This window comes from Zonotrichia albicollis, chromosome 8 (assembly GCF_047830755.1).
Source record: "Zonotrichia albicollis isolate bZonAlb1 chromosome 8, bZonAlb1.hap1, whole genome shotgun sequence".
Taxonomy (NCBI): Eukaryota; Metazoa; Chordata; class Aves; order Passeriformes; family Passerellidae; genus Zonotrichia; species Zonotrichia albicollis.
In genome coordinates this window covers 22,355,459-22,373,274 of record NC_133826.1, presented here as the reverse complement: position 1 = coordinate 22,373,274, position 17,816 = coordinate 22,355,459, and the positions used below count along the sequence as shown (strand labels likewise).

The following is a 17,816-nucleotide window of genomic DNA, read 5'->3' as shown; positions in this document are numbered from 1 at the left end:
TGGGCTCTTTCAAGGTTATTACAGTTCACTATAGAAATAAAAATAGGTTTTAAAATTTTCTGTGTACCTACACAATGCAGAAAAGGCTCTTTAGTACCCATGGAATAGGTAAAGAGTAATTTTAAAGATTTTTGTTTACACTACAGCCATTGCTTAGGCCTCATTTTAAGGGAGCCTTGAGAGAGTTGATTAAGGCAGGAACTGCATCTCTCCTTCAAACAAAAAGCAGCATATCTAATCACTAAATTTATCCTTTGCTCTCCACAAAAACTGCTCTTCTTCCAGATTATTTTGTTTAGGATAGAGAAGATGTTTGAAATTATATAAAATACTATGTACATGTCCTTGACCAATATAAATAATATACACATTTCTGACTGAAGGTTTTATGGCTGCTACTTAAACCTGAAAGTTTCATATGTATTACAATTCTCAAACTGATAGGGAAAACCAAACCCATCAGTCACCAGTCAGTCATCCTAATTTCCCAAATCAAAGAACAGAATAGAAACTGCTTCAAGCAGGAATTTGAAAACCAGATGTTAAGGTGGTGGTACAAGCTGATGGAGAGACTGGGGAGACAGTAACACCAGGTTGGGCATTCTCCTTCAGCTAACTGCTATCCCCAAATCTAAGCTTCAAGGCCTATTTTCTTCACTTCCATACCCATTACAGGATCCACAAGCCCAGAGCTCAGGTTCTCTGTGTGGAGGGCTCCTCTGTTCCAACCAAGCTCTCTGATTTGAGCTCTGCCTCCCAATTCAGAAAAAAAAAAAAAAAAGTAACAGGAGAAAAACTGCAGAAGATATGAAAATGGACAATGCCACCACCAAGTAAGAAAATTCCCACAAATAAAAAGCACAGTTAGCTTATTAATGGGGTTATGTTTTCATAACAACAGAAGCATTTAAAGAAACCACAACTACTGAGTAAAGAGTCTCACTGTGAGTATTCCAGATGCAACAGAAGCCTGTCTAGAAGCTCTGTCTCAGGGCCCTGACCATCACACCTGGCCAAAGGTGTATGGGAGCACACAGCAGCTCCCTCAGCATTCCAGGTTTCCTCTCAGACAAGTGCACTTCTGCACACCCATGGAAACCAAACAACCCCTGAGTGAAATCAATAATTACACTCCTCACAACACACACTGCAGCCTGTCCTCACACTTCTCACACACACATTCACTGTTACACAAACGTGCCATAATACAGTGAGACACAAGATGAAAAGAACTCAGTTGTGTGTAACTGCTGCTACATTTTTGAGTTTGCAATCCCCCTTGCAAACTGATTGCAGTGCCTGAAGGGTACAGGAAATGCTACAGTTCATTTATCTTCACCCGCACAGCTTGAAATACTTTCTTGATTATTTACTTTTCATTCTCAACTATTTACTCTGAAGGCAAAATTTGTGTGTACGATATCTTATGTCTTTTACAAGATCTGCAAATTCAATGATTTCAAGGCATCATTTTGCACTTCTCTTATCATAGCTGTGTTTCTGCACAGACTTTTACCACAAATACCAACAGAAACGGCATCAGCCAGGAACAAGAGAGTGACAGTGATGTCATTCCTGCTATCATTACTCACTCACCCTAAAACATTATGAGTTAAATAACCTGCATGGTAATTCCCACACTCGAGTGACATTCTGCTGCTAAGGAGAAACCCCCCACAGCAGCAGCACCATTGATTATCCTCCAAAATCCAACGCTTGGCTGTGACTGGGTGAGCACCATGGGGAAATTAATGAGGTACACATCACTGTCTCCATGCTGGTCCTACAGGCAGTTCCCAAAAGAGTATCTAAAAGAGGCTTGTGTGCTGCACATTCAGCAGGAGAAATGCATCCTGAAAGGGAAAAGACTGAGGAATGAAAGGAGCAAGGGAAGTACTTATGGTGGAGAGAAATGGCAGAGGCTCAAAGAACAGATAAAAATGAGGGGTCAAGCAGTGACATAGCACAACTTCAGGTTGAACATGAAATGCTCCAAAAGGAACAAGGGAAGTTGCATCCTCACCAGTCATCACCCAGTTACACAACTGATGGATGTGGAGACTGGTGTATGGACTCTGCAAAGTCACACCTGAGCTCTGGGTTGAGAGGGAAAATACAAAAGGCTGCTGGAGAAAGAAAAGTGAATCAAACCATGCAGGATTTGCACAGAGGACTCAAGCAACAAGAGAGAACAAAATGCTTTTGTCTGAAGCATTAATATTGCTTTAGCAAACATTAAAATGAAATTAAAATCTCTGTCCTCACATGTTAAATCTTCCTAGACCATACAAAAATAAATAAATGGAGTACCAAAGAAAAGGATCTTTCTTTGTAAATACATACATGCAAACTGCTAGAATATTATATACTTGTGCCATTATTAAATATAAAATAATTGATTCACAAAAGGAGACATAGGTACTTGGAACAAATGCTAAAGAACTTCTATGATGTAATTAATTTCTTAATCTCTTTAAAATAAAATGTCAGTCATAACTAGAAGGAACATTTTACATGTTTGTTTTCAATAAAAAAAATTATATAAAGCTCAAAGTTTAAGTCATGGTCAAAGAATTTTTTTTACACCATTGTGCCTCTTTTGGCTTGACTTTCAGTTTCAATTTAATGGGAGTTTCCGTTAGATTTTTAATTACCACTCACAGTATGTACTTTTGATAATTAGTGTGAGTAGTGTACAGCTATTTATAACATCTGCATAAGGTATGCCCAGTGAGATGATGCAAGCAGCATCAAACAGTGAGAACTAAATCTGGATCTCTATGATCATCGCAGCAAAGTGGAAAAAAGAAAATCCAATAGATGATCTCATTTCTTTTTTAATTCCTTAAGTAATTAACACAGGTGACTTGAAAGAAAATGGGTGACAGCGATCTTACTGCTGGTGCTTTAACTTTCCTTTCTCCATAATTTGAAGAACACAGATTTTCTACTTTTAGTTTTATTTAGCTGGATAAGAGAATTAACACTCCATTATCTATAACTCTGCTGTGTAGCAGAAACCCAGAAGGAATCCATATAATGGTCACATTTTTTAAATAAGTATCAGAATCAGTGGAAGTCACTACTTTTGCACTAGTAATTTCTAGCTCTTAATAGACTCAGACAATGCTTGAAGTATTTAATATTCATAAATATACATATCCTATATATATGTATATAAATATATATCTATTACAGGTTGAGAAGCTATGCTCTCTGCAGTACAATACACTCAATGAACGAAATAGATATTTTCTATTTCAGTTCAAATGTTTCTGTACAGAAATGGTCATTGAAAATGCCTGTAAAATACCTGGGAGTATTAGGTGCACCATCTATCATGATCCTATATACAAGAGGAAAACTATATATACATATATACATTCATCAGACAAGGGAAAGCAAATGTATGGCTGGACAAACACTAAAATGATTGTAACATCTTAAATCTTGAGTAGAAAAAAGCCCTATAAAAAAGAACTTCAGCAGTGTTTTTCTTGATCCTTTTCTTTATCACTCCACATGTCAAAATAAAAATCATTAAACTGAGAAAGCAGAAGACAACTAGTTATGTTTAAAACAATTGATAAGGTGTGTCTACACTACAGAAAACACTGGAGCTAAGTATGAAATGGCAAACACATCATGCAGCCAGTAAGTTGTTCACACAAACAACTCGCCAGCGACAGTTCCACTTTCCTGAATGAGCTTCCAGCATATCTGTCCTTTGCTCTGCAATAGAACTGCCCCTCCTCATCCATGCTGTTGCACTCCCGTGATCCCAGTTGCCTTTGGTTCTCCCTGCAATCCCTCTGAACTCGGCTCCAGCTCCACAGGGAGCGGGGCAGTGCCTGAGCAGGCTGCAGACCAGACTGAGCAGCCTCACTCACTCACTCCTCCCAGCACAACCCCAACTTCCAGCAACCTTCACTCCTGGCCAGCTGACAAGTTTTATGAAATTTGTAGAAATTTTGCACTTTTGAGAACACTGCTTTACAGTCAAGCATGAAGCCAACAGTCAAAAAGCATTTCCAGGGAGAGGGCACAGGGGTGCTTAACAAACAACAAACTTGCTTTCACTTTTTCCTTTTTGTCCCTTTTATCTTTGTTTTTTACCCCCGCATATAATCAGCAAAAATAAATACTTAGCTATGCTAGAAATTCAAGTATTCCCACAGTTTATTAAGTTCATTCTCTTCATACCAGCAGCTAAGTGTCTTCTGAATGGTTCAAGAGAAATAGTTACAGTAAGACAACTTATTTGAAAATAATTACTCACTGCCACTGATTATCTTCTTGCCACTGGATGGCAGCAACAGAACCTCACCTTTTTCTGTTATCCTCAAATTTTATTTCCATTATTCATCTTCATTACCAATTTTAAACAGAATTCTGTACATATCTTAAGCACATTAAAGACTTTAATGCTTTAAAGCCAACCACTGACAACCATATTACTTAAGTCATTAAAACAGCTTAAAGGACAGTGAGCTTAGCCAGTTCAAAACCCAAACAACTTAATTAAATTCAGCTATAAAAGACTAAATAAGCCTAGTTTACTTCAGGGAAGTTGTGTTTATAAAGATCTTTATTTTGCCAGTGTGTTTTGCTGCAAAGACACTCTTCTTTCCTCTCTGCACACACCAGCTTTTCCTCTACTGACAGCAGCTTCTTGCATCCGATAGATGCTTCTCATGTCCAACTCACCATCTACAACTGATGCTCATGTTGTTCTGAAATTGGCTCAGCCTGCACATTACCTGGGTGTATCTTTCATTAATTATGCAAATCAAGCTTTTAATTCAATCTTTGCCAATTCAGACAATACAGGTTTTCCAAACCAAGTGAGTTCAATCTATTAAATAAATTACCATTAATCATTTTGACAAGACCAAATAAATATTTTCATTAATAAAAACATTTTATATGAACAATTTAAATGACTGGCAGCATTATATGAAAGCCAGACTATAACTGATACCAGAAAGGTAAGGACTAATTAATTATAAATAATGGTCTGGATTCTTCTCTGAGAAAAATCAATTGCATATTCAGCTACTTCCATGTAATTAAAGTCTTAATTTCTTTGAACTCAAACAACACATTTTCTGTACTGCTCAGTGAGTTTTTATATCCTGGTGCACCGTAACATTTTTAATGAAGCTGCTTACAGGAAACTGTATTACATCCTTATACTAACACAGATGGTGCTCACAATTACAGTGTACAAAACTGAGAGTTGGAATGCAGCTCCACCTGAACAGAAATATTCCTAAAATTCTGTAAGGATTACATTTTGCTGTGATAGTTTCCTACTAGTGACTTCATACTTACTTGAACAAAGGGTACGTTTTCTCTTCTGCAGCTGCAAGCTTAGGGAATACATTACATTTGCCTTTTCTGTAAATCTTTGCTTGTAATTATGCTAGAAATAATGTTCTATAAAATATTTTTAAATAAATGATAACTGTAGCACATACCTTTCAACGTCAAAAGGAAAGCAGAACTTTGGAACGCTGTTCAGCACTTCCTGAAAATACAAGCAAAAGAAATGAAGTTAGGGGTTTTTTGAAAAGGCTTTTGAAAGGTTTGCTTTTTAAAAAAATGGCCAAAAATACTCATAACAAATAATAAGTTCAAGGAATATATGATTAGAAAAAGTACAGCACACGTTCCTGGACTGAAATAATTGATTATTAAAAAGGAATTAGGTTTGTGCTTTGGCAGATTGCAAAGACAATGCCATAGAAGCCCCAGGAGGGAAAGGCCTGGCCTGAAGGGTATTAACACCCTTCACATCCCCGCTGGGATTCCCTTCAACAAGGCCATATGGATTTTACAAGAAGCACCACACCATATGGGTAAGCCACGTCTGCTGCTACTTGTACCACAGACTAGCCACAGGGACTTCTGACAGATCCTGGCTCAAAAATACAAATGTTGTTTCAATTAAAATGCAGGCAGAGAAAAGGGAATGAAGTTGGCAGCAGAATGAATTACAGAGAGGTATAACAACTCTATACATGTTCCATAGTCAAATGCTGAAAGTGATGGAAATCGCCTACTGGTCCAAAGCAGAAATTTATATGATTAACCCTTTGGGTCTCACAAGCAAGCTTTGCTATCAATAAAGGAAAGGGGGTGGGGGAGAGCAAAATCCACCAGATCTACATTCATACCACAGTATGAAAGGATAATGTCTCTCTTTCGTGCAGAATTTTATTTAAGAAGCTGTTTAGTGGCAAATAAAATGTGTTAATTAAAATATAAAAATGCTCTCAAACTAGTCAACGTTTTTCTTTTTAAAAAAAAGCGAATTACCAGATCATTTAGCAGCAAATATTAAACAACGACTTTACAAGATCCTAGAAAATAGGTTTTATTTCCCTGCTCCCAGCTGGGAAAACAAACCCCCTGTGAAATACCTCAGCAAGAAGAGACAGTTGACATCCATGCAGTTGGACAAAGCTGCAGAATTCCTTTTTTGTAGCAGCCCAACAGACCTGTATTTCTGTATACAAGAGCTGGCCTGCAAGGTTTGTTTTCAGAAAAGAGCACATGGATTACAAATTTCCAGGGCTGCACAAAAGGGCTTAAGAAGCTGATTTAAGGTGTTAGCACTGCAGCCTGAACACCCTGTTTACTGCAAGTTGGACAGCCAACTCCCATTAGGGGAAATTCTGCATTTAAATTCCTACACACTACAGTGACCACTTACTTCAAACACTCACCAGGCTCAGTGGATAGTGTAAAATACAAAGAGCCCACACAAGTTAATCAGCAAGAGAGGAAGAGTTCAGGAAAAAGACACCCGTGACTACAACATGCGTATGTTAGCTCCAACACTGTAAGGGTATATGATGTGCCTCAGTAAATCTTCATGTGATACTAAATCAGGAAGTCAATGTTTTTAGAATTTCCAAATCATACAAGAGATTTCAAGAAATCTTTAGAACTTTTTCTTGGTTGGCACAGTGCACAACAGCCACAGATGTGTTTTGGGAAAGGTTATGAACTCCATTAAAAACAACAGTAGTACATAGAATACTCTTCAAAAGGAACTGCTCAAGTACCATCCTACCTGCTCTGAGTGCCCACTGCAGAAGGGTGAGAAGCAAAATATAAACAGGGCAGGTAAGCACTTGATTTCTGCAGTCAGGAACAAGCGCACAATGCGAGTAGTAACAATAAAAAACTCTAACAAAAGAGAGCAAGCAGAACCGGCTAATCAAAACTTCTAACTCAGAAATTTCCTAAACATTTACAAACAGTCTTTCACTTCAGACTCATAAAGCTTGTTCCAAAGAAATAGTATTTAATTCTTCTTCTAAATCTGCACCTATTCTCACACTATAGGAAGTAATTTTTCTCCTCACTAACAAGGATTTTAATTGCTGCCTGGTGAGCTTAGCACTGACTCAGAATTGGGTATGGAAATGTATTCATTTATGTTCCCCATTGTATCCTCTCAGAATAAATTATCACGAGAGGAAAAGAAAACAAAAACAAAAAACCCGAACGTATTAGCTCAATATTTTGACTGAAGAACCTGGAAATTACGGGTGTGTTTTGCAGCGCTGCCCGGGCCGAGCACAGGCCAGGGCTCCCCCGGCGCCGCCCGGCCCTCCCCAGGCGGCCACGCGCGCTCAACTTCTGCGGAGCGGCCTTCGCTCGCTTCCCAACTGGCAGGAGCATCCCTCGGGGGACAAGTCTTTAAACCTCCGCTCTCTTTAAAATTCAACCAGCCAGCAGGTCTATAGACTGGTGTATAAACAGTATAGACACACACACAAAAAAAAAAAAAAAAATCCTCTCTCAGCTTATGTCAGTGACAAAGCAGCTCTGCAGTTGACTGCTTCTCCCCTGACAGCGTAAGCCGGGTTTACACAGATCAATAGATGGAAGTCCTACCTACCTTCCAGGACTCTGTCTTCTCTCTTAATTACAGGTGCTAGTCAGAATTTTCAAATGGAAAAAATGAAGCCCCCAAGGTGCTTCTAGGTGAATTTAAAATGTAAATGATATTATAGAGACACATTTGTGTACATATTTGTGTACAATTACAACTGGTACTCGCAGCAATCTCTCTATTGGATAAAACTGGAGCTCTGTCTCCCAACGGGTCATCCTTTTCAAGGCTAACCAGCCAGGACTTCCTCCTGAGTCAATATTTACACTCTCAGAAAAAGAATAACATTATTTGTTGTCTTTTATATTCACAACCTGATAAAACTGTATAAAAATCGATAAATGTATTTATTTCTGAAGGCAAAAGATCGTACAGGTCTTCAAAAAGCAAAATAGTTTGATTCACGTGTCTCAGGATTATTTCCTCCTCTGGCTCTCACAGAATTAGCGGTTTCAGAAATGGTCCTTGTGTCATAAACAAGGTGTATACAGGGGGAAGATGATAATGATGTAAAAGAAAAAAATTAAAACCCACACAAGTAAAGCTATTTGCTTTTAAACACTGACTAAATATCTACAGGTGCATAGAAAATTGTGTTTAATTGCTGAGTTAAAGGACAACTATCTCATTCCTCATGCAAACTCCAAGAGAAAGAAGAAAATCATAAAAATAATATCATGTGAACTGTGGCGTGCTGCTTCCCTTGAAAAAAGCTTAAACAAAGACAGACATTTACAAAAATACTTGCTTTATACCTACAGCACAGCAGCAGAACCCTGCACTCTCACAGACTCATGGTGCAATGGTTTATTAATTCACTCTCATCAGTTGCACTGTCCAACTCCAGCCTGGCCTGGTCATGCTCACTGGCTCTACAGTGGAAGGATATTACAGAAGCCTGAAAGGTAGGAATTATTTAGTGTTCCTTGCTTGTTTTGGTACCCACTCAGCTAATTCTGTGCATCACCATTTTATAAAGCAATGTAAACAGTAGTAGAAGATGCTTCTGAATTCATAGATGCCAGCTTTGTGGGAAGAAAGGTTCTGATAACTTCAAAGTCTGGAAAGAAACATGGTCAGTAATTAACTGACCAGTTGAGGCACTTTTGCCTTCAGATATTTCAGATTTTCCTCTAGATCTAAAGACAAATTATGAAGAATTTCCTGAAACTGTTCTACATAAAAATTAATACCTCATAGTAATACTAATTGTCTTGCTATTCATATCCACAGGGCAGTCCCACAAAAGTCCTGTGCACATCTCACCATTTCATTTGCAGTGTGACACCACAGGATGGGTGTAACACAACTGTGTGACATGGGAGTCTCAGTGTGGGTGGCAAAACACAGAGCCCTAGATGTGCCCTCTAAGCTCCACCTGCTGCAACACTTCTATTCACAGAAGATAGATAAAAAAATTTGTGCAATCGCAGCTCCCTAAAAATAGACCTAACCTTTCCAGCCAACAATATTCAGACTAACTTGCAGATAGTGCTGTGGTTTTTGACAGTTCTTTCTATGTCAATACAGCTGCCACGTAACACTTCATACATCCCTGACAAACATGCAGAGAGGCAGGAGATTCTGGACCACGTAGCAGAAATTGTCACTAATGGATTCAAGCAAGATTAAAATTCCACTTAACTGAGCTACATGTACATTTTTACAACCACAGATTGTTTTGACCCACAGAACAAATTCCACTCCACTGCTGAGAACAATTTTTGATCCTCTTTTAGTTGGCTAACATGTAAACCACAACTGGAAAGGCCCTACAGCCTAATGACTGACATTCAGAGGAATCACGTTGTTCGTAATACTTAAGCACAGAGCCCTTTAGAATACTTGCTCTTCAAAGGTGCTTGCATCACTCAGAAGCTTATTCAGAGAAATACCCATTGTGTAAAATGATTAAGAAGCTGAATACCTGCAAAGGAGGATGAGATCACTTACAGAATTTCAGCTAGATTTAATTTCTCTTGTTCCTGCTTCCACCTGGCCACCATTCAGTTACATGCTTCAGGAGAAGATGCCAGACAGGCAGCTGAAGATTTTTAGTAGCTTTGTCTGGTAACTTTGTGCTCTACACAGCAACAAGGGCACAGGTAAGGGCACAGAGAGATGAGGCAGCAGGACAGGAAGACTTTAGACAACAAGGTAATGGGATGAGCTTCAGATCTTAGAGAAACAAAATCACATAAACAAGTAACTTTCGTAGAGACGGCAGTGGAGGCCCCAAGGTCGCTGTACCTGTGACTGAACTTGGAGGTGATTGTTGCAGCATCATTTAGAACCAACAGCATGTTAAATACACACAAAAAAGGAATGAAAAAAGCCTTAAGGACTGGAAGAGTGAAGGACCAGGATGTGGCGCACTCCAGCTGGAGATATGCTACAGAATGTTCTTGCCCTGTAGAGCAGACTAAGGCTGCTGTCCCAGGCAGTACCCTTTTTACTGCTCTCACAGCAGCTTTCAAAGGCACTCCACAAGAAGGAAAGCTAATCCTGCACAATTAATCTCACTGTCCTACAAGACTGAGGCATAAGACTTTCTAAACTACCACAGAGAAAGTTTTAAAATTCAGAGATTTTACTAAATTATAAATTCTTGGAGTCTCTACTTGCCTATTTACTCCTGAATCTCATCACATAAGCAGACAAAAATAAAGCCTGTTTCAGACAGGTGTGTCCAGTATAGCATACAGGGACTCAATTAAAATAACGAGCTCAGTTACAAATAAAACCAACATGAGGTTCAGCACAGGTTAATTTTCCTGCTTAAAGAAAAAACCCTTCAAATTTTCTGGAACTCATAATAAAAACATTAAAACTGACAATGCTCTTCTTTCCCTTTCTAAGGGGAAAGAAAGTTCCCCTTAGAATAAGGTTAGATTCAAATGTTACTATCCACCTCTACTATTGGCAAGACAAACAAAAACAAGATAAATACTACTTCACCACAAATCTCTAGCATACATGTAATATTAGTATTCCACATAGCAAAAAATTAGTTTTCCCACAGTTCCCTGGCTCATGTCAGGGAGATCATCATTCCCTAGGCAGTATCACAGTTGGGAAAAACAGGAAATATGTCTTTCCATCTCCACTTTTGAGATTACTATGTGAGCAACATTTAATTTTAAAGGTGGTAGAGTATTTACTACCTTTAAGAAAATTAATTACATTTTGCAAAAAAAAAAAAAAAAAAACAAAACAAAACAAAAAAACACAAAACAAAAACCCAAAAAAAACGGAAAAAGAGGGAGCATCACTGCATGGCACACAACTTTCTTTCACCATGCAGATGAAAAGTGGCTGTTTATTAATAAATACTTTACATGTCTAACACTGTCTGGGAACTCAACAGAGAAGTTCTCTTAACTAGAATCATAGGAGACATCATTTTCTAAACCCAAATATACAAGTCTCTGAAGGTCAGGTTAAAATCCCCAAGCCATCCAGCTAAAGAGGCAGTAATACAGTAATATTTGTTTCACTCAAGACCTTCTCAGATCTCTCCCTTCTCACAACAGCAGTTAAGATGCAAGTCTGGCAGCAGTGCTGAGAACCTCCTGCACATCCTGTTCAGATGCTGTTTCACCACTTGTGAAAAAATAATTACTGTCAAAGAAATCACAAATTGAAAAACTGGTTCATAATTATTTGTTTTACCTGTTGTTTTTTCATTCCACCTTTGAATATTCTGACAGCAAGGGACAGAACTGAGCCTATCTGCAATAAACCCAACTCTGCCTATTCAATATATTACTTTAAAGTCAAGATTGCAGTCTCAGAAATGTCTGCAAAACAGTATCAAAGAATACCACAAGTAGAGAGTAGCTGACACTCTGGTCAAAAGGCTCCTATTTGCAAGATTTCCTTCTCAGCCACCAAGAAAGGCTATTTATAAAAGGAAAATGAACTATAAAAGAACATTACAGATAATGACTATCTGCATTAGCATGAAAATGAAATATACTTAAAAATCATAACATTTCAAGCATTTAAGTAGATAAACTCTACTCCTGATGCAATTTGATGCATTTCAAATTGATTTTAATTCCAAGCATATTTTGTTCCAAATATATTCCAAATATTTTTCCTTCACTAAGTACTGCATTAGTTACTTAAAAGACAAGTTCAGAAACAAAGAGTGTCTGTAAATAGTAGAATGCCATTCCTTGTCTACAAAGCTTTTAGTGAACAACTGGCTTGCTCAGTAAATACCTAGTACTGTGTACACAGAGAGGTCAGCACCAGCTCTGCAGACTGCTCCTGCTCAGGCTGGGCATGAAACTGTTTTGTAAGCACCAGGAGATGCTCTTCCAGAATCACAACTTCCCACTGGTTATTCCACAAAATGACTGCACAGCACAGGCCATGAAGAAATCCCGATTTCACTGGCAATTCAGAAATTCAGTAGTCAGAAATCTGAGCATCAGGTCAATTAAGGAACAACCTGCGTGCCATGCTGAGAGAAAGCATCTGTAGCAGAGAGTGATTTATGCAGACAAACAAGGTGAGGCAGTCCAAAAGCCAAACCCTTGTCTGGGCTCATCCACGCCTAAATGTGCAGCCCTGTGGGACAATGCTGGCTCCCATGGTTGGGTCAGCAGCAGGGGAAGTCAGGGAACCACACACCACCTTCTACAGGGTACTGAAACCAATGACATGTGGGGGCTGACTTGCTTGTCTCTGACAACAATCTACAGCCAAAGGAAAAGGAACTGAGAAAGGAAATCAGCTTCTAAGGAACCTGCTAGAATTGTAATTCCTTAAATAAAATTATTTGTCACATTTTTATAAAGGAAACACTTATTTCTTCTTTTACACTCAGCAGAGGTTACATTCTAAGCTTCATCATAATGCAGCTCAGTAACAATTGCTTGCAGTAATGGTTTTTCAGTACTAAATTGAGATATTATCAAGTGTGTTGAAAAACAGAAGGAAAATGAAACAACTACAGACCAAAGAGGGAAAGGGAAGAAGGAAACAAGCATAAATTTAAAGTGTTAACTTGCCCCTAGTGTTACCCAATGCAGACAGATGATTATCCCAAAAATAAAGTGCAGTGGACATACAACTGGGTGTCTTTTCTCTAGAAGATTGCCATGTACACTCACTATCTACAGCTGAGCCTGTCCAGGCCTTCTGGCTCCCTGCTCAAAGCCTCTGGCAGCTTTATTGCCAGCAATTACTGTGCAGCAATTGCAGGCTGGTGCTGCTGCACGTGAGCATCAGTCAGCCACCTCAGCACTCTGCCAACCAGCTTAGCTCTGACCTCTGATACAGCATAAGCCAACTCTGAACAGCTAAACCAGGAGGGAGGCAGCTTTCACCAGCAAGCCAGGCAGCACAAGCAGCTACAGCCAAGAAGATTTTCAGTTCCTTCATTTTGATCAGAAGAAGGAAACTGCGCATGTGTTTCTCAGGGGAGACACTCATAAATCTAAACTAGCATTCACAACACTTACTGAAAAATTAGCAGAAATCATGTTCCTACAGCAGAACTTCTCTATCAATTGAAAGAAGTCTTCCCTCTTCCAAAATTTAGTTTAAAACTCAAGAATGGGTGCAGTGAGTGTTCACTGGCCCAGTAAATTTTCTCGAATTGTCATTAGTGCCTAGTGAAGGCTCAAGGGCAGAAATGAGCATGCACTGTACCCTCAGAGACAGATGATTTCTCATATGTAGATTTTTCATTATCAACTGTAATTAATTAATGACTGCACACAGAAACAGACACACAAAACCCAGAAACTCAACATCTCTGCTTAGGGGGGAAAACAAGTAGAGTCTACCAGCCAGGTAGTTCACAACAAACTTAGACCTTGAAAACTTATACAGAAGGAACGAGCACCAGAAATAGTTACATTTTGATGGATTAACGCATTTCCTTTGCTGATCACCTGCCTGGAACTGCTTCACCTTCCCTTATTCCTGGTCCAAGGTCCCAAACCAAGTAGCCTGAATCCGTCCAGCTGCAGCCCACTAATCACCCTTGCACTGCTGCTCCTGTTCCTGGCTTTAGTCCCATCAAGTCTTGTTCTTTGCCTGGTTCCTTGATTTCATCACACATGGATTATGCACTTGGATCCCAAACCATTTCCTAATATATGCAATATGTAAAAGAGTATTTTATTTAACAAAATATCAACAAATTATTTGAAGTGACACTTGAAATACGTGTAGCAGTAATAGTGAACCAAAGTACCTCAAAAGCTCTCTGAGTTCTGCAGAAAACTATCATCCGGAAAGGCAGAAGAGCCAAGAACCAAACACAGGGTTCAGGAATATTACATCCAGTACTTAATACAGAAAGGACAGGATGTTCCTAAAAGTGCAGCAGAGCAAGCCTGAGACACAAAACCAACACTGCCAGTAAGAGAGGCAACAAACTGAAGACTGAAATGGAACGAGGGTATTAAGGAAGCAGAGGAGAAAGTACAAGGTATCCCAGAATAAGGAATTAGTGGATATTCCACTGGAATACTCTGAGGGCAGCTGAGGTCAATCAACAATGACACCACACATGACAATTTGGCAGTTTTTCTAGAAGATGTTCCAAATGATTGTCATCACTACTTCAACCATCAGTTAATTTTTTCTTCTTTGGTTTGGCACATCACCATAGGCTGGAATCTGATTTGGCTTTGAAATAATCCAAATCAGTAACAATTATTTTCAATAGGCTGATAGAGAATATCTGAAGGACAGTCAAATATTAATTCTATACTTATTTGAGCAAACAGAGAAAAAACTACTTCTACAAAATGTAGTCCCCCAATATCACAGCTGTATGATTTAAAAAATGGCTAACATATGCAGACAGTCTATTAAAATGCACATAATTTATTTGACTCAAAATGAAAACATATCTAACAAGTAATTCCATTCATCTGGCCCTTTTTCACCCAGTCTTAAGATATACAAATGTGTGCCTTTTCACCAGAACACAGCAGCTGGGAATGAAAAGAAAAGCATTCAAATGATCATTTTCACATCATATTCCATCGTCTTTTCACCAGCTTCTCCCCAGTCTTTCTTTGAGTCCCATTCTGTTACAAGAGAGCTGCTTTTTAGATCAATTCATATTTCCATAATCCACACTGCTGTTTCTCTCTCTCCTCCCCAGGGTGGACTAACCCCTGCATCCAGAACTATGGCTTACAACTGTCATTAAGACCTGTAACAATAACAAGATAACAAAAGAGCTGGTAGAGATGAGGTTAGCCAGTACCATATGCTGATCAAGTTCAACATTTTTAACTTAAAAGCTCTATAAAACAAAACTCCCACAATTCTGAGAACAAGTATACTTCATGTTGCCACCTGTCCTCAAAATTTCAAGGAAATACCAAGTTTTTTATATTGCCCTTTTATAATTTTTAAAATTTAAAAAATAAAAGTCTCAAGGATTTATTCTGTCTCTGTTGGGATGAATTAAAAGAAAAAGTTGAGAAAGCATCTTGGAATATTCACATCTTGAATGATGTAAGGGCCTTGGTAATTCTGGGTGTTCCCAGCATGTCTTCGTGGGCAGTTGTTCCACAGAATATTTATCAGGACTGAACAGATCTTTTCTGTTCACACAGTGCAGTTAGCAACTATAAATACACCTCTGAATGTTTTCCTGCTGATCATCCATCAGCCGGGATTTGCACAGATAAAAAGCATTGCTGCCTTATACACACAGTATTTTTCAATAAAAACAGTGTCTACCAAATGCAAAGTGTCAGAAAAACCACTTCATCTTAACCAGATAAACCTTATCTTAAGCAGATAAAGCTCCCTTGCAATGTACAAAATTGTCTCATTGCCATCATCTCAGCAGGGCTAACTGCTTTCCACAAAGATTCAAGTTTGAAAATATCCCTTAACTAAATATAATGTGCAACATTTAGACAAAAACATCACTGAAAATTACTAGTCTTATTAGATTGATTCTTCTTTTCTCATACCAACGCACTCAAATATCATATTATTAATAAGCAAACAACAAAATCACCAAACCCTTTTTAAGATTTCCTGATTAAAAAAAACCCACAAAGCAAGCACCTATCTAGCTAACATAAACATTTTTAAACGAGTATTTAATGCCTCATCAGAATACAAGAACAAAGGCATCTCATGCAGAAGCCTGGTGAGATGCATCCCCTAGCAGCACGCCTGCAGCCTTGGAGGGAGTGTAAACAGCCTCATAGCTCCTGGGCTCCTGCTGCTCTCTTACAGAGCACAGAGGAACACATCTCACTGCTGGCTTCCACACATTCGTTGGACCCAGAGAACAGATTGTAGCTTGCTTCTGGAGAATAGTCAAAAAAACAAACAAAAATAAATAGCCAACTTGCACTATTATTTAAATCTTAAAAAAATATATAATCTTTTTCATAGTGACCTCATTTATGTATTTGCTGCCGCAATCCATTCAATGAAATATTCCACCCTGAATGAAACTGAGCCTTTTGTCTCCAATCAGATGCTCATTTAAGCCAGGCTTAACTTTCAGTAGTTAAAACAAACATTGAAAGTCAAGTATGTGATTGGTGCTATGCTGTGGGAAGACCAACACACTGGCACTTCTGAGGATTTATCCTTTAAACAACAGCATATGCACCTGTACATCTTTATGTACACAAATATTTTCACACAAAGTGGGTAAATTTACATGTACAGTATCAGACTTTAGTTTGGGTCACTGCAGGATATAAAGCTCACAATTCAGTGGTGACATCTGCATAATGTGATACAGTAAAATTAAAACCCAGATGTTACGTAAAATATGATAGTAACATAAAGAGCATTACCCTAACTTCAGAGAAAACAGCAGAGATTTCTCATGTGGGATGCCATATCCCTTACTCATCTGCAGGGTTTGGGTGACATGGGAAAGCAGATTTAGACTGCTTGTCTTTGAAAGCAAGAGGAGATAGGATGAAATCTGCAACACAACCAACAGCCTAACGCAGAGTCTGAATTCCTTCTTAACCCACATCTTCAGTTAATAACCCCTTGTCATGTTTAGTACTAAAGTGGATTCTGTTAAGACCATCTCAATTTGGCTATTTGTGTGTCATCTTCCTAGTGAGATGGTTTTCAGCAGCAGAGAAGTTGCAGGCTGAAATCAGAAAATATTATGTAATTAGAGGGGCAAAGAATGAGAACTATTCAATGGACACCACATACTACAGGTAGAAATCACTTTAGATCAATAGGTGGTCAGATTAAAAAGCTACTGAATTCTCACACAGCTAAAAATAATGCCCCACATACCTGTAATTACTAAATTAGTAAGAAATGTTTGACCTCACATGCCCCAAAGCCAACATAGAAGGCAGTGCCACCTCTTGCCCAGGCACCACCTGCTGCTGCTGCTGTCAGCACTGTGCTCTCCTCCTTCCTTGTGCCAACACCACTCTTTTCCCAGCAATGTTTCAACTCATGGAAGCTGATGGGAGTGTCAGTGTTTTTATTTGCTGAACAGACACGAACAGAGCCACAGTGTAGACATCTGGACACTGTGACATCAGTAGGGTTTTGCTGCGGACTGCACTGCCACGAGCAGACAAGCCAGCATCAGGAGATCGCAGCTCTGCTGGGCAACATCAGCTGCTGCAGAAATGTGTTTTCTTCTTCAACAGCCAGCAAGTACTTCAGTTTGGAAGCCAAGGTGTTGTTTTCATTTGGGCTGCTTTTCTAAAGCCCTTAAAATACTTTTTCCTTAAAAACAAGTAGATTTTTTTTTCCAGATATCACAGCATTAATATTTTTTCTTCAGCCTTTGATTTAAAAATGGGCTTGTAAGGCTGAAATTAAACTCTAGTTTCACCAGTCTGAATAAACAAAATAGAAATTTCAAGATTAAAAATATACTGATCTTTTATAATGGGAAATTTTGCATGAAGGG

General features: G+C 38.7%; 1 protein-coding gene across 5 annotated transcripts in view; it reads right to left on the bottom strand.

The window, feature by feature from the left end:
• DENND1B (DENN domain containing 1B) overlaps positions 1–17,816 on the bottom strand; it is a 207,112-nt gene that overhangs the window by 102,595 nt on the left and 86,701 nt on the right. For all 5 annotated transcript variants that reach the window (XM_074546242.1, XM_074546244.1, XM_026793472.2 and 2 more), the window contains exon 4: positions 5,481–5,530. In XM_074546242.1, coding sequence (XP_074402343.1) covers positions 5,481–5,530 — 50 coding nt within the window. The remainder of the gene's footprint in view (positions 1–5,480; positions 5,531–17,816) is intronic.